Here is a 15,580-nt window from a genome sequence, read left to right as displayed (position 1 = left end):
TATAAGTGAACGACTATCAATTCGAGCTTCTATACTTCATATAAAATATTAGATAATCAAGCGTCGAAGTAGAGTATTTGAGATCTTACAATTACTGTACAATAATTTAGCAGTATGTTTGGAAAATTAACTAAAATCAAATATTCTCTACTTAATACAAAAAAATAAAATAATTATAAGCAATCAAATTAGCTGATATTATATATAATATATGTAGAGCTCACGCTTTTAGATCCATAGCTTACATATAATATATGTACATATAATATATATAATATATACCGATCTATCAGTGTCATTCAGCTTGATGACTCAGGTGATATTTTTATGGTTTACAATTTACATCATATTATTAGTACTATAGATGGGTTTTTAAAGATAAAAAATGTCCAGTAGACATTGACAATAAGAGGATTAAATTGTAAAAACTATTATTAACATGATATTCACTTCAAGAGATAAAGAACCAGTGGATTAACAATAAGTAAAATTAAATTGTTTATCTTCTGAATGCAGCCTTTGTCTTCTGCACAACCAAGTAGCGGCAGTAATGCAACTATTCAGATCCCAGTCACATTATTTTAAGATCTAAATAATTAGGTCTGAAGACAGAATGTATAAAGTTTATAAAAGTTATTAGATATAATAAGAATGTATAATTCTGTTTAATGAATAAATATATTAATTATTCCATAAGATAATGAAATTGCAGCAAGGGATATGATACCTCATATTTCTTCTTGATTTATTAAAATCAATAATATCATCCTTCTCCAGTATCTAATTACTTAACATCCCCAATTTTTGTTAAAAGAATGAAATAACCTGCATCTAACAATTAAAATCTGTTATTAATAATAAATAAACTTTCCACTATTATTATCTATTGTAATAAATCTAAATGCATAAAAAGTATAATACAATAAAAAACCGAGAAACAAAGGAAAGAAATCAATTTTTGAAGTTTTGTTTTTATCTGTATGTATATAAATAAACAAAGTATATCAAAGATAGAAATAATTATTGTAACGTGAATATACTTTCCGAGATCAAGCTTCAATAATAACCATGTAAAAATAAAATTCGTGCTCTATAAATCTGAATCAATGAATAATCACTAATTATCCACTGGCATACTTGACACTAATAATCAATGAAGTTCAAAAAGAAAAATTGTTTGAGCATTAATAACTAAAATACTGATATTTAATCTTCCAATAACATATTCATTGAATATAAGCACTAAACAAGGTTAATTAGATCACATAATAAAGATTAGCTTAGGGATCTCACATTTAATTCACTGATTACTAGTGACATACTTGGCACTGATATCAGTGATTATCCACTGATTTATATTTAAAGAGTGTGCTACTTGATCAATGATAACATTGATTAATCCGATGACATTTATAGCTGATTGATTGATTATAACCAAGTATTTCCGTTTATATGGTGAAGAACAACCGCAATACCACATGTCGAGCCACGTTTTAAGGTTGGGTCAATCGACCGTTCGCTCCATTTTCTCCTCGCATGTGAAACGACAAAAGGTCGCCACTCGCGGGTGAGCCAGGCCAAGTTTTGCGCAATCCTGAACATTAAAAGTTTCGCGGATGGATAGCACGCGAAACGAATTGGCCAGCTGACGGAGGGGAAGTTTCCGGGGATTGGTTGACGGTGATGAATACAAATCAAATGTCGGTCGATGTTTTTCCATTGTGAACCATCTCCTCAATATAATCGACTTTCATTTTGTATACTAATACCAATCGCAAACAACTTTTGAAGAATATGAGATTTCCATTGTAAGGATACGCCTGGTTGAGTGCCAGGAATCGGTAAAGAACCAGCATCATTTCGAGAACTTTCGGATTTCGATAGACGAAAATAATACCTGTTCAATAAACTAGCAACCTCACACATCACTTTAAAATTCTTGTTGTATTTTTAACTTTAAATGGCGCTCCATCCGCAAAGTCCCTGGCGAAAATATAAAGTTCTTATCTGCCGCGCATTATGTATTTTCCGTTCCACAACCGTTCTCATGTATTATTTTGTCGCACTAAACAACGTAACGCTAGCGTTCGTCCTCTTACGTTATTTACGAAGGTTTCGAAGTCAAAAGCATGACGATGTCATGCCAGATCTAACGAATTTGCAAGATAGGCACTCTCATCGTTTATAATATAATTCTCGAACGTCTCACGCGAAGAGGAAGGCTAAGCGAAACGATAAAGGACTGATGAATATGGACGACGTTCGATCACTCGGATTTGCATGCACGGTCAAGGGAGGTAAGAACAACGTATCTTTAAACGCGCTTATATATCGCGGAATCGCGTTATTAAGTCCGAGAGAAGCAAGTCATTAAAATAAAAATAGATCGTGCGCGTTTATCTGTCAGAAAAACTATATTTTCTCTACGTGTCTACGATACGGAATCATCGACAGTATATATACTTTCTAAAAATAAATCAGTAATTCTAGTGTTACACTTATTGTTGTAATTAAAATAAACAGTGAATATTTATCGTTTTTCAATAATACACTGATTCACTTTTCGAGAGTATAGAATCGAGTCAATATTCATCTTTCGATTTGACTGATAACGAATGAGAATTCGAATGAAACTCTTTTCATAGAAGCGGCCAATCTCCCTTTAATAATTCCACGTAACGGATCTATTAAAACTCTCGTCCAGCAAGATTGAACTTATTACCGGCTACCGGGTGTGGCTAAAGACGACGCCGTCATTCTGATCCTGCCGCGAGACCGGTATCATTTTGCCGTCAATGCGATACGCGAGCTGTACGCTTGGGACTTACCGGTGGTGGAGTTGATGAGAAAATATCCCTCCGGATTGCCGCTGCTGATGGTGAAGACGAATTGCTGGGGCGAGACGTCGTGATCAAAGGCGCGGATTTGCAGGACGCTCACGCTGGCGGGCGAGTTCTCGGCCACGGATGGATAGTAAACTGGCAGCTCGGTCAGCGGCGTATTATCATTTTCATCCAGCACTTCGACATAGACCTGCACAAGTGTGGAGAGAGAGACATCCATTTCATCACCCATTAAATAAAATCACCGCGCGTATGTTAAATTAAATTCGTGACTGGGGAAAAAAGAGAAGAAATCGCAACTTTGTTTGGAATATCTCGGTATTGATGCAATTGCATTCAATTTTTTTATCCCGTACTTTTGGAGGATTAAAAAAAAACTATAACTTGGATTTCCACAATTTTAGCAGTTTTCGTTTTGATACTTTTAAATCATTGATTGTCTTTTGACTTTGTTTTTTTTTCTATTTCCTTTTAATCTTTTATTCACAATTAAATATAATTATTCATTTACGTTTGTCTTTTTCTTATTTAGGATGCTTTCAAATTGTTTGACACATCTTGATACAAACGTAGTAAATTAATTCATATATTTTCAGTGTTAATAAATAATTTAACTAAAAAGAACGGCCTGGAGGAACAGCTCAGTATCAGACTGTTTCTCGCTCTGAAATGGACTGCAAAGTTCACGAAACGTTCCAAGAATGGATCTGGATGCGGAGAAAATCCGCGAAATATCTTTATATAAAATATCATAATCTTTATATAAAAAGCTGTGGAAGCCTCAACAATATTATCAAATAATTTAACTCTTTTAATTTACATATTTTTTGTTATCACGATAACTTTATAACTTTGAAAGAATTAAATTATTTAGTAACATTGAAAATATGAAAACTGATTTGCACTTAATTGCACTAATTACCGTAATATCGTCGATACAACATTACACATCCGTACTCAGCTCGAGGGTATTAGTCGGATGTATACCGTTGTGTCGACGATTACGGCAATTAGTGCAATTGAGTGCAAATCGGTTTTCACAAATTCAGTGTTAATAAATAATTTAATTCTTTCAAAGTTATGAGATTATTGTGACAACAAAGAATATGTAATTAAAAGGGTTAAATTATTTATTAATACTGAAAATAAGTGAATTAATTTGCTACGTTTGGATCAAGATGTATCAAGTAATTGGAAAGCATCCTTATTTGTCAATCTTTCTTTATGATTTTTTGCTCGTTAATCTAATTTATTTGGCTTTGCAACCAATGTGAGTGGACGCATTCATTCGATTAGAATCAGTCAGGGGATACATTTTTTTATACATACCCATACGCACTTTTAGGGGATGAAATTAGGGGATCCTTTGATAAAAAGAAGTGTTTCATCTCCTGAGTTTTTAAAATGAGTTTATTTTGGAGTGAATATCATCGACTATATATAAACTATATATAAAAAATGGATTAAAATGTTTTCACTAGATGAATAATTTTAAGAATACTTTATATAAAAATACTTTATATAAAAATAGTTTTAATTTCTTATGTAATAATGATAAAGAATAGTTTTAATTTCTTATTTTTTAAATAAAAATTATTTATATATTGAACAAAACAATTTTTTATCATTATTATAAAATATTTTTGTAACCATGAAACTTTTATTGAAAACTTTTTTTCCATCTCTTATACCAGATAGTTTTAACAATTATAAATTTGCTTCGAAAGTAATTAATCGATTGTTTATCTGTATAGCAACGAAGAAGAATGATATGTGCGAACAGTGAAATTATTGTTGAATTGCAATAAAATTAATTTTTTAAGTTGTGTTAAAAATAAGGGAAAGTAAAATGGAAACAGCAATAACCATTTGATTAAATAGCTCGTTAATCGAGAATGTTAGTTCCTATTTATATATATATATATATATCTAAGGTTTTTCTAGCACTTCTTTTTTTCAACAATCTCTATAATTTACGATCCAATTGCTGAAACTTACTTGCAGACTCGAACTCAACGGAACCACTCCGTGATCCTGAGCGTAAATGGTTAACCAGTATCCCCTTTTCGTCTCGACATCGAGCACCGCCTTGGTCCTGATGTTTCCTGCAACAAGCGGAGAACCGCGCAATTAACTCGGGAACCAGAATGAACATGGCAAACGAACATAAGCTGTTCCGATAATATCTCGATCATCTATCTTTTAATATTTCGAAATAATTCACTTTATTTCGATCGATTCCGTCCGTGCATAATGAATTATATAGCAGGTGCGAGCCCGTCAGGCGGCTTTCTTAAAATGGAATCAATAAGAACGTAAAATAATCGCCATATTGCGAGACCTTTGCACTCTGGCGTTCGTTATTTCCCCGTAATCCGTACTCGAGACTCGAAATGAACGGAAGGCGGCCGGTTCACGGAGAAAAAAAAGAGGCGGCGCAGTATTTCTACCTTGTGCGAGGTGGTCGGCAACAAGAGAACCGACCGGCGGGCACGTCATCGCGCTGCTAAATGCGCATGTATGCGTGCACTCGGTTGGCGAGTCCACCAACCAAGCGAACAGCACAAAAATCGAACCGCATTCCTGCCATTAACACATCAGCGGAATATACGGCGGCATAGTACCGCCATTCCGCGACTCGGCTTTTTGTCAGGATTTCGCCGGATGCACCGGCAGTTTCTTGCGCATGGGCCCGATATTCCACGTTCTGCGCTCTTCGCGGTTTTGTTTAACCATCATCCCGGATTAACGCGAGGAATTAATAGCGATTAAGTAGCGCCGTTCGCGATGACGCTCGATTACTTAGCATGCTCATTCGTGGCGACAGAACCAAGAAGAAACGAAGACTACAATTTGCGATTTGTAATGCTGATAATCAACGTCTTCCTTGATCGGTGCAAAAGTCGAGCCCGGAGTCTTCGCGGTTTCGGTCGCTGTGCAATTAGCGAGACATCGAACCCACCATTTCAACGTTTCAACGTCGATCGCCAATCGGGATAACGGACTCGATCTTCGAGTCTACCGGAGCATGTAACGAGCGTTAATTAGAAATCGGCGGATTCGTGCGGATTGCCGCCGCGAGTCATAAATATTCTCGCGTCCCGGTCGAGCCGGCGCAGCGCGGCGGGAGCTTCACCGGCTTCACCCGCTCGCCGGCTTCGCTCCGAGTACGACTCCACACCTTTGCATCCTGGTTGTGCAAACCAAAGCTTTTCCGTTTTGTTTTGTTTTTAATTTTTTTTTCAAAAGAAAGATACTCGTAGCGCCAAGCCTCGCGTTAAGCGTATGGTTTTGTTGCCGCGTTTTTCCTTGCAGCTTCCGTTGCATTGCGTGCGTGCTCGAATCATAGCCGCATTTCTCGTTGCCAGGTTCGTGGTCTGCTTGCAGTTAGCACACATGACACGGAAAAGAGGGAATACATTTTTTTATAGTTTCTTCTTTATGTTGTAATCACACACTCGAATGCATCCGTGGCCGTTTGTACAAATATTCAACGAGAAGCCTTACTACGCGAGTGAAATAGATATCGCCACGCGTAGTGTAATTAAAATCGCCGGAAAAGAATACACTACTTTTGCAAGCAGCGAAACGAAACGGATGTTTCGAGTAGCTGAATTTACCGTGGAAATTGTTAAATCTTAATTAACCGCAAACGAACATTATTATATAATAGCGCCATGCTGCTGTGCTTCATTGCCTCTCCTGTGCTCTCCTACGACATCGTTATTTCGACATTATATATGCGCCTCTCCTATTCATTTGACTATGGAAGAAGCAGATGAAGACACGTGCGGTGTTTAGTAGCAAGCGAGTCGGCGAATGCATTAAATTTAGTACCATAAACGTGATTTATACAATATCCTCATATAACGCGAGAATTTAGCAAGAAAATGAGCTGCACTCGCTTACGTATGGCAATACGACTCTGCGACTAAAAAAATGAATTTTCTCGTACAGTAATACTGTATTTCTACGTATAATAATATGTATTTCTTAATAAAATTCAGTACTATAATTCTTACAAAATAAGGTACGGCATGAGGCCTTCCAAGGAATAATCTGCAACGATATGAAATGTAGATTTTTCCGCGACAGCTTGTCTTGGTAAGATCCATGCGAGTAAATATTCATCAAATGTTTAGCCTCTTATGAATAACACAAATATTACCACAAATTTCTATAAAAATATCTGTATTGCTAATCTATATTGCAAATTATAGTTTATAGATCAAATTGAAGCCAAGGAGATCATGTTAAGTTCTCCGTACAAAAATATCTGTAATATGTTATGTTACACTGAAAAAATTGTATTCTCAACTTAAGAGAATTATATATTTTTTATATCTTCTTAACACGTATTCTTAATAAATAGAATATTTTCTTCTTTCTGTTAGTGTTTTTTTTTAGAATATTCTCTTGAAATTAAGAATATAGTCTAATTGTGATAAAATTAACGATCTACGATGCGCCGACTGTCGCATCAGTTTGCGTCAAATAGTCTGTAATTCCATTATTATACGTTTTCTAGTTGCCATTTTGTAGTTGTATAAAGCACGTTATTGTCGATATTTGTCGACTTATATATTATAAAATGCACTATTGTATAAATTATACCAATATACAATGGATGAGAAGATAGCGAAGCTCGAGGAAGAGGAGTTAACCGATTTGATGGAGTTTTATAAATAAGTTTCTTAACTATTATATTTATGCATGAATTACGTTTTTATATTCTTAATAGTTAGTTTTTATATTTAAAATTATTATGATCGGCGTAAAAAACGCATTCCAGTAAGGTTGAATACTTAAAATTTTTTTTATGTGTTTGTGGAAAGTCATTTTCTTTGTCTCTAATCTTCCTTTGTGTGATTGTGCATTGGAATGCATTGAAAAGAAGGCTAAATGTAGCCAAGGCAGCAAATTAATACATGTCAAATAACGATTTCGATGGTATCAAAAAATAAATACTCGTATAGGTTATTAGATTGCTAACTTGTCGCTTTCAAATGTGCTGTTTAGGATATTTTTAATATAAGAGTAATTCACTTTACTAATATTCATAATATTAGTTTTTATTAGTTCAGAATATCTGATATTAATCTATTCTTTAGAATTCCCTCTGAAATTAAGAAAATTCTTTTATCGCTTATTTTAGAAGAGATTATTATAAAAATAAATGGAAAATTCTTAAGTTAAGAATATAATTTTTTCGGTGTACGTTACATTAAGTACTGATTGTAAATTAAAACTCATTAAACAGTAAACATTACTTCATAAGTTTCTTTGTGCATTAATATAACAAGTTTACTGTTACATACATATTCAATTTTAAGGTCACTTTACTTAACGCGTTGATTGACAGATGTAGGTGTTTCGTGCGGAGAGTTTCACATACTGTTAGATAGAATAATTAAGATACAAAAGAATAATTAATGGCAAATTCTTTGTATGAAAATAACATTTTCATATTTTTAATTTTTATGCTAAAATATTTATCTTTATTGTATCTTTATTGTTATGTACCAAATGTAGTTAGTTAAATAAATAACGTCCACATTATAACGTGCATTTAATAAATAATTAAATTTGAATCAAATATAATATTTTTTTGAGAAACTGTCCCACTACATTATGGTAGTTAGATTAACGACATATTGAATAAGACAATGGCGATCTATAAAATTAAAAATAACTCGAATTGAATATAATTCGACATTATGAATTGAACAGTACAGTATTTTGTGATGTTTTGTAAGTGTCGGTATTAATCTGTGAAGGTTACCCGGATATAATTGTATCTTTTATGATTGTAAGTAAGAACTAAATAATATTTGCAAAGTGTGCAGTTTTTCATTGCAAGTGCAGAAATAAAATCTATAATTACACGTTTAGACTATAATAGTTCGGTCATGACCAGATAAAGATGATCGTCATCTCTTTTCCTATCAAATTAACTTCACATTCATTTTACGAAGTTTAGCGGTATATAAGATATTTCTAGAAATCTGTGGATATTACAAATCGATAAGAATAAAATAGCATTCCGGATATAAAACGTCAGCTGATAGAACATCCCTTATTATTGGAAATTACGGAGATTCGACACTTGCAGCGAAATATATTAATATCATTTCAGAAAGACGAAAATTCGTATCGCTCATATCGAATGACTTTATGAAAAAGAGGAAAGGAGAAAAGGCAAAGGAAATTATTCTTCGCGAAATATATGCTACACGTCTTTACATCAGCACATTTGCAACGTGAACCGTTGAACGTTGTATCTATCGGATTTCATCACGGAGATGCACGTGAAGGTGCTTCGGCAAATCTCCCGGGCTCCTTCGTGTTCATCTATTCGTTCAGACAGCTGATGAAGGCGTGTGCAGCATTAATAGCGCGCCAGGGATCGTATTTAATGTGTGCCTGCGCGCTGATTGCAACTCCCGAGATGCGCATGAGCGATATATAGCAACGAAGTAGATATAATACGTTATGCAATATAACGAAATGTTGAAGAGCTCTCGTTCACTCGGATTCGTGCTGCCTCGCGATTCTATCGGTAAAACGTGACGGCAAATCGTACAATTTCTATGTATACTATTAAATTCATTATGTCATTCCTAATTTGAATTATTTTTAATAATTTCTATATCGTCACTGCTCCTACTTAATATATCGTTTTAACTAAATCAATGGAAGGTGTATGTCATATCTCAAAACATTAAATAAAAATAGATTATTCAATGATTACGTCTGAACATCTGTGTGTAAACACAATTTTTTATTCATTTCAATGTTATTTAATTTTTTGTTTAATTCTTATGTAAAATGGCGTTTTGTAGTATTTATTTGCAAATTTGATATGAAAATGTAGCAAATATACAAATTAAATCAATTTTTTTTACATATAGTAATAAAATTCCAATAAATATTTCTGTAAAAGTTTATTTGGATTCACTTACACATTTAAAAGTTATTTATTTAAAACTGCAGCAAAATATGATCATTGTGCTGTATAAATATTATAAGCAAATTATTCGTTGTTTATTTGCAGTTGATATGTTTTACGATCAAAATTTTTTGTCTTTGAAGCAAACAAAAACAAGAAAACATATTTTTAAACTTCATTAACTTTTATTTAATTATTGCACAACTCAAACACTCTTATACATAATTTAATTCAAAAAACATATTAAATTTTACTCAAAAGTAAATTATTATTTATTGAGTACATTCTTTAAAGTCTCATTCTGAGAAGTGAAAATTGAGCTTTAAAAAAGAATCTTAACTATCTTGAGGCGTTATTTTGCTTGTATAACAGATTAATTTGTACAATTAATTTGATGTTATGCAATTAATATGGTGTCTCGAGATAGCGTTAAGAGTGAGATACACTCTAAAGAGTTTTAGAGACTTTAGCATGCATTAACATGCATGGACGTTTATTTTAAAACTAAGCAACTCAGCTACAGAAATGAATTAACTGTGACTGTTTTTGTTAACCATACATTTTGTATTAAAATAAAAAAAATTAAAATAAAAAAAAAATATTTTGACACATATAAAAGTTAAAAATAACAAAATATTATTTAACTCAAAAAATTAGTTTAAATTTTCTCTTTTAATATTTAACAGTATATATATATACTCTATATAGAAAATATTCTACTATAGAAAAATAAAAAAGGATAAATAAACAAAGAGAAGAAAATTGTCAACTTGTATTTTCAAATATATATATTGTGCCAAAGAGGAAAAATAACCGGACAGTACACAATCGAGACAGCTGTTTGGCAATTTTTCCTCGCGACTTTTCGCGTAAGAGCTGGATATCTTTTGCTGCTTGAGACCGTCTCGTCGAACGAACTATAGAATTCGTTTTTGGCGTGACTCTTTTGTTCGAGTAACGACGAAGCCGTTCGGCGGAAGTGCAAGGAGGATATGGCTGATAGCTTTCCGAGCAGAGAACGTGTAGCTGTAATCGAACTCTTGGTCGTTTAATTTTTGGCCGGGGTACTGCCTTCCTTCCGCTCTTTCATCCGGTATCCTGTCTGTCCTCTTTCGCCACTCTCATCTTTCCTGAAAAATTTTTCGAGATCTTAACGCAACCTTGTGTTCGTCTGATCCGGATTTGTCATTGACACTCTTGGCATTATGCTCGTTGGCAGTATGCTCTATAAACATTTACGAAGCATTAACAAGGACTATCGAACGATTATTGTTGAGAGGTGAGATTGATATTCGATTGAATATCAGGGATTAACGAACGCTTGTAGCGAGAAAAGCTGCAGCGAAAATAGATTATACTAATTGGGTTTTATTTGTTATCTCGTTACTGTGATGCTAGAAATAATGCTACGAGTCATCATAAGTGTCACAATCATTTATTTATGCTCATCGAAATATATTATTTTGTTTAGAAAAATACGTATAAAGGATTACAAATGGATGATAAAATCAAAATTCAATCTCCGCCGGCAATGTGGAATTTTGAGGGACAGTTACTTTTTTTATTATAAATTTTGGCAGAAAAATGTAAATCTATAATAAAAAGTAAGTCTCTCAAATAAAACTCGACTTTTAGGATAAAAACTTGTTAAAACTTTCATAAATATGCGAGAATTTTTTTCATATTTTTATACAGTTCGAAACAATATAAAAATTTGAGTAGTGTATCTTTTTCTCTAAGGCGAAAACTTGAAAAGTAAAAATTTTTATCATTAAAGGTAATGCAAAACATTTTCATTTTTCAGATTATCTTTTTAGAGAAAAAATTTCACGAAGAATTTCGCTAGAAGAGAGAATTTTTTTCTTAGAGTTTACCCTGAAAATATGACAGTCATGGGATAACATTGTATTTTGAAGAATTTTAATATAAATATCTCTCATTCCTTAATAAAACATTCCTTAATAAAGTATAAAATAAGTTTGATTAATTTTACTGAAGTGCATAATAAAAAATATTGTATTGTATCACAATCACCTTATTTTCAAGATAAATTTGAAAAGAAAAAAATCCGTGTAAAAAATTAAAGTTAAAGTTCAAAGATCCAGGTTGCTGCAAAAGATATATTGAAGGAGTTAAGATGTAAATAATACGTCCATTCGTTTGTAAACACATTAAAATATTGTTACGTGGATTTAAGATAAAGTTTATATCGTATTACCTTCATGATACTCACGCTGATTAAATTGTAATCCGAGGGAATTAAACGCGACAAAGTTTCATAGAATCTAAACGGAGTTAGGATTACAGGAAATTCGTAAATGAAAGAGATAATTACGTTTTCCTTACTATTATAATCGTAATTTTAGTCAATAAACAAAAATTGTATAACAAATTTTTACGCTTTAAGTAATGTGTGCAAAAAATGTTAACAAGTTATGGATTTTTTGCGTTTTTCTGTTATTATTTCGCATACGATATTACTATATGCGCAGGAGTCTCGCACATTTGACGAATGTCGAGAAAAAATACAAACCGTAAATCGCCAGTAGATAAAAGCGCCACTAGAAGCGAAATTACGAGATATACGTGTCCGCTCGACCGAATCTCGATACGCTCGAGATTTAAATTGCCGCGGGCATATCGTCAACATTCGATTGAAATGCGTTTCCGTGGAAACCTTTTAACGATTAGATTCACGTAACGGTATACACGCATATAAAGGAGCGATATAGCTTTTAAATCAGGATTGAAAGTATAATGGAAAGGCGAAAAGTAAGACTAGTATTTCAAATAAATAAAATTTGCTATTTGATAGAAAGGCAAGCTTGCCATTTTGATTTAAAAAATACTGTCATTGAAGTAATCAAATATCTGTTTTAAGAAAAGTCATAAGATCGCAAGCAGGCAAGATAAGAAAAATCTGCAAATATATAATATATCATCTCTAATTTAATGATATAATAGAAAAAAAGAATCTTTAATAAAAAATAAATTAAATAATGAAGTTTCGCCTTCAAGAAAGATGATACTGAAATCAGAAAATGATATAAACGTATTTACGCTACTTTCACTTATATTAATAAATGACATCAAAAATTAAATCCTCCATAGGATTCGAAACAAACCAATTATATCTTCTGGCAAACATTCTTCGCGAATTTTTCTTTTATAATTCTTGAAACTTTCTCGAGCTCCGCGGGATTCCCGCGTGGTACTCCAACAAATTATTATACCTCTAACTCTACCGAGATGTCCAATCTTCTTGCATCGTGTCCTATCCCTTCCCACCAGTGGAGATAAACGGTTCCACGTTTTTTCCGTTTTCACTGGTTTCCAACTTTTGTAGGAGCACTACTTACCAGACGTTCGTCTTTATCTTTATAGCTCTTTCGATAGCCAACGAGCCAATTTAATCAGCACTTTTACTGGAAATTTACGTGAAGTAATAAAGAAATATCTAGCGGACGTTAGATAACGGAATTCATATTACCTACACATAAATGTCATTTCTATCCATTATATTTAATATTCTTGGATATAATCAACATTATAAATGATATATAATGCATTTGCTCATGACTTTTAAAGAAAAATATCCTTCAGAGGAAACTTAAATAATTTTTAAATAATTATTTTTTTTCTGTCTTCATTAATCATTCAAGATACTACGAGTACTTAGCATGAAATTTTAATATAGACCTTTATCATTCGCCTATATACAAATGTCTTAAATATTTAAGAAATTTTTCTAAACTGTAAATTAATTAAATGAAATCTTAGCAATAATTTATTCACAAACTTTTTAAAAAAAGTCATTAAGTTTTCTACTAATATATAAAGTGTACAATAAATTTCACAATTGATGGATAAATCCGCGCGTTCAGTCAGAAGTTACAATAAGAAATTTGATAACTCTTCAAAGGTGTGAATGGTTCGAGTGGATAAAGAAAAAAATTTCACGCCAAACTAGTTTATCCAAGATTCCGCGTGTTCGAAAGTTTCCGAAAGTTGGCGTCGATGTGCAAATGGCTGACGATTCCTCCAATTCGTGATACGCGTATCACATAGAAAAGTTTTAAAGTGTGCATATAGTTTGAAAGCAATCGAATCTAAGTAGTTCGAGAAGTTGTGAAAACCGCTTTGATACGTTTTGTTGCATTCGGTATAAAAACACTTACAACGCTTCATCTTCCGCTTCCTGTAGAAAATTTCTCTGAAAGAATACAGAAATATTAGCACATTCTGCATCGCAATTTTACCTTCTACAAGAACACTTTTATTTCCTCGGTGAATGTAAAATTATAATCCTGCCGTCTCTCTGTTTCTCTCTCTCTTAAGAAAACTAAAAGTGTAATAATTGTCGAAACGATTGATCACAGGAGAGATAAAACGACGTTTTCTTCTTGGTTGGAATAAAGATATTTATCGTCTCGGTGATTGTTGGCGAAATTGAAAGTTCTTCGTCGTATTATTCATGAAAAATCATTCGGAGGTTCTGACGACGATGACACGTTTATGACGAAGATATATTCCTGATGGATATAAACGAGCGGCTCGACGATTTCACGAGTACCCGTGAAAGGGTATTGCGAAAGTAATGATCACCACCACTCGGGGACCGTCATTAGCCAGATTAACAGTGGAAAACCGTTCTGTCCTCGACGCAGGAAGCCGGGTTACCAGAAATTATGTTGGCGGTTAGGGTGCCATAAGATCCGCCTTCGTCGTGTACCCTTCTTCTTCTTTCGCTCTCCCGCTGCTGTTCCACTTTCCTGACTTTTCACATCTTTCCTGTCCCGTCCCTTTTTTATCGCTCTCACTACCCTGAGTAGCAAATGCTATCATTCTCGCCCGAAGAGGAACAAGAGTTACTACTAGAGACGAATGCTTCCTTTTCTTCTTTCATATCTCAATATGTAATATATACGAGAATATAATTAAATCGAATTCTGGTAAATTGTATTCCAAGAGAACGATTGACTATGTGTATTTTTGTTATTGCACGATTAATCTGCATTTTTTCAGTTATGTATGAAACAAAAAAAGCGTAGTTGTATTTTATATCAAAGTCCGCGATTTTTTCTCGTGTCCCAAATGTACATGTCCACTTTCCAACTGTGCAGTTACCTTAAATGTCTTATAATTCATTCCAATGTAACTATTCAACTCTGTGGAACGTTCATTATTGCACTACGGCTCCAAGCGGCAGATAGAAAGTTAATTACGTAGTTAGTGGCATTCCATATTTTATGGAACGCGGAATTGGATTTTTGATCGCAACATTTCGTGCGTCTGAGGCTTGGTCGCGAACTATTGGCCGCCTGTCATAACGAGTCGTAACGAGAGTCTTGTCGCACACGTACTCTGGTGACACGCGACCGTGATAAGAAATCCATACATCGCGTGTTCCTTATTGCGTGGTACACTCATTACAAGAGAGGAAGAAATGGGAACCAAAGTATTCGCACCAGAAAAATTTCTGGTTGAAAATGAATGAATTAGAAAATTCTAATCATATCAATCAGAATTATGGTTATGAATTATTTCAACTACACAAATAGAAATCAAATAATCCCTTGAGTTAAATAACATTTTTAACTTCCATGTGTGTCAAAATGTAAATTAATCCATTTCTGATTAGTTTCAAAGTAACATTATGCATTTAGTAAATAATAAATTAAATTTAAGTCAAATATAATGCAATATAATTCGATATAAATTTAATAAATTTATGAATTTAACAGTAGAATTATAATAGAATTATAATAGATTTAATCAGAAAATTCTG

The 15,580-nt window shown here is 33.2% G+C and overlaps 1 protein-coding gene across 1 annotated transcript in view; it reads right to left on the bottom strand.

Moving 5' to 3' along the window:
• Positions 1 to 5,579, bottom strand: part of LOC105617349 (fat-like cadherin-related tumor suppressor homolog) — a 54,730-nt gene extending 49,151 nt beyond the window's left edge. Inside the window, exons 1-4 of the mRNA XM_012198909.1 lie at positions 5,514 to 5,579; positions 5,294 to 5,426; positions 4,842 to 4,948; positions 2,829 to 3,033 (exon numbers count right to left, since the gene is read on the bottom strand). Of these exons, the coding sequence (XP_012054299.1) occupies positions 2,829 to 3,033; positions 4,842 to 4,948; positions 5,294 to 5,426; positions 5,514 to 5,579 (511 nt within the window). The remainder of the gene's footprint in view (positions 1 to 2,828; positions 3,034 to 4,841; positions 4,949 to 5,293; positions 5,427 to 5,513) is intronic.
• Positions 5,580 to 15,580: the final 10,001 nt, after the last annotated feature.

This window comes from Atta cephalotes, assembly GCF_000143395.1.
Source record: "Atta cephalotes unplaced genomic scaffold scaffold00012, whole genome shotgun sequence".
Classification (NCBI taxonomy): domain Eukaryota; kingdom Metazoa; phylum Arthropoda; class Insecta; order Hymenoptera; family Formicidae; genus Atta; species Atta cephalotes.
This window is presented reverse-complemented; position numbering and strand designations above follow the sequence as displayed.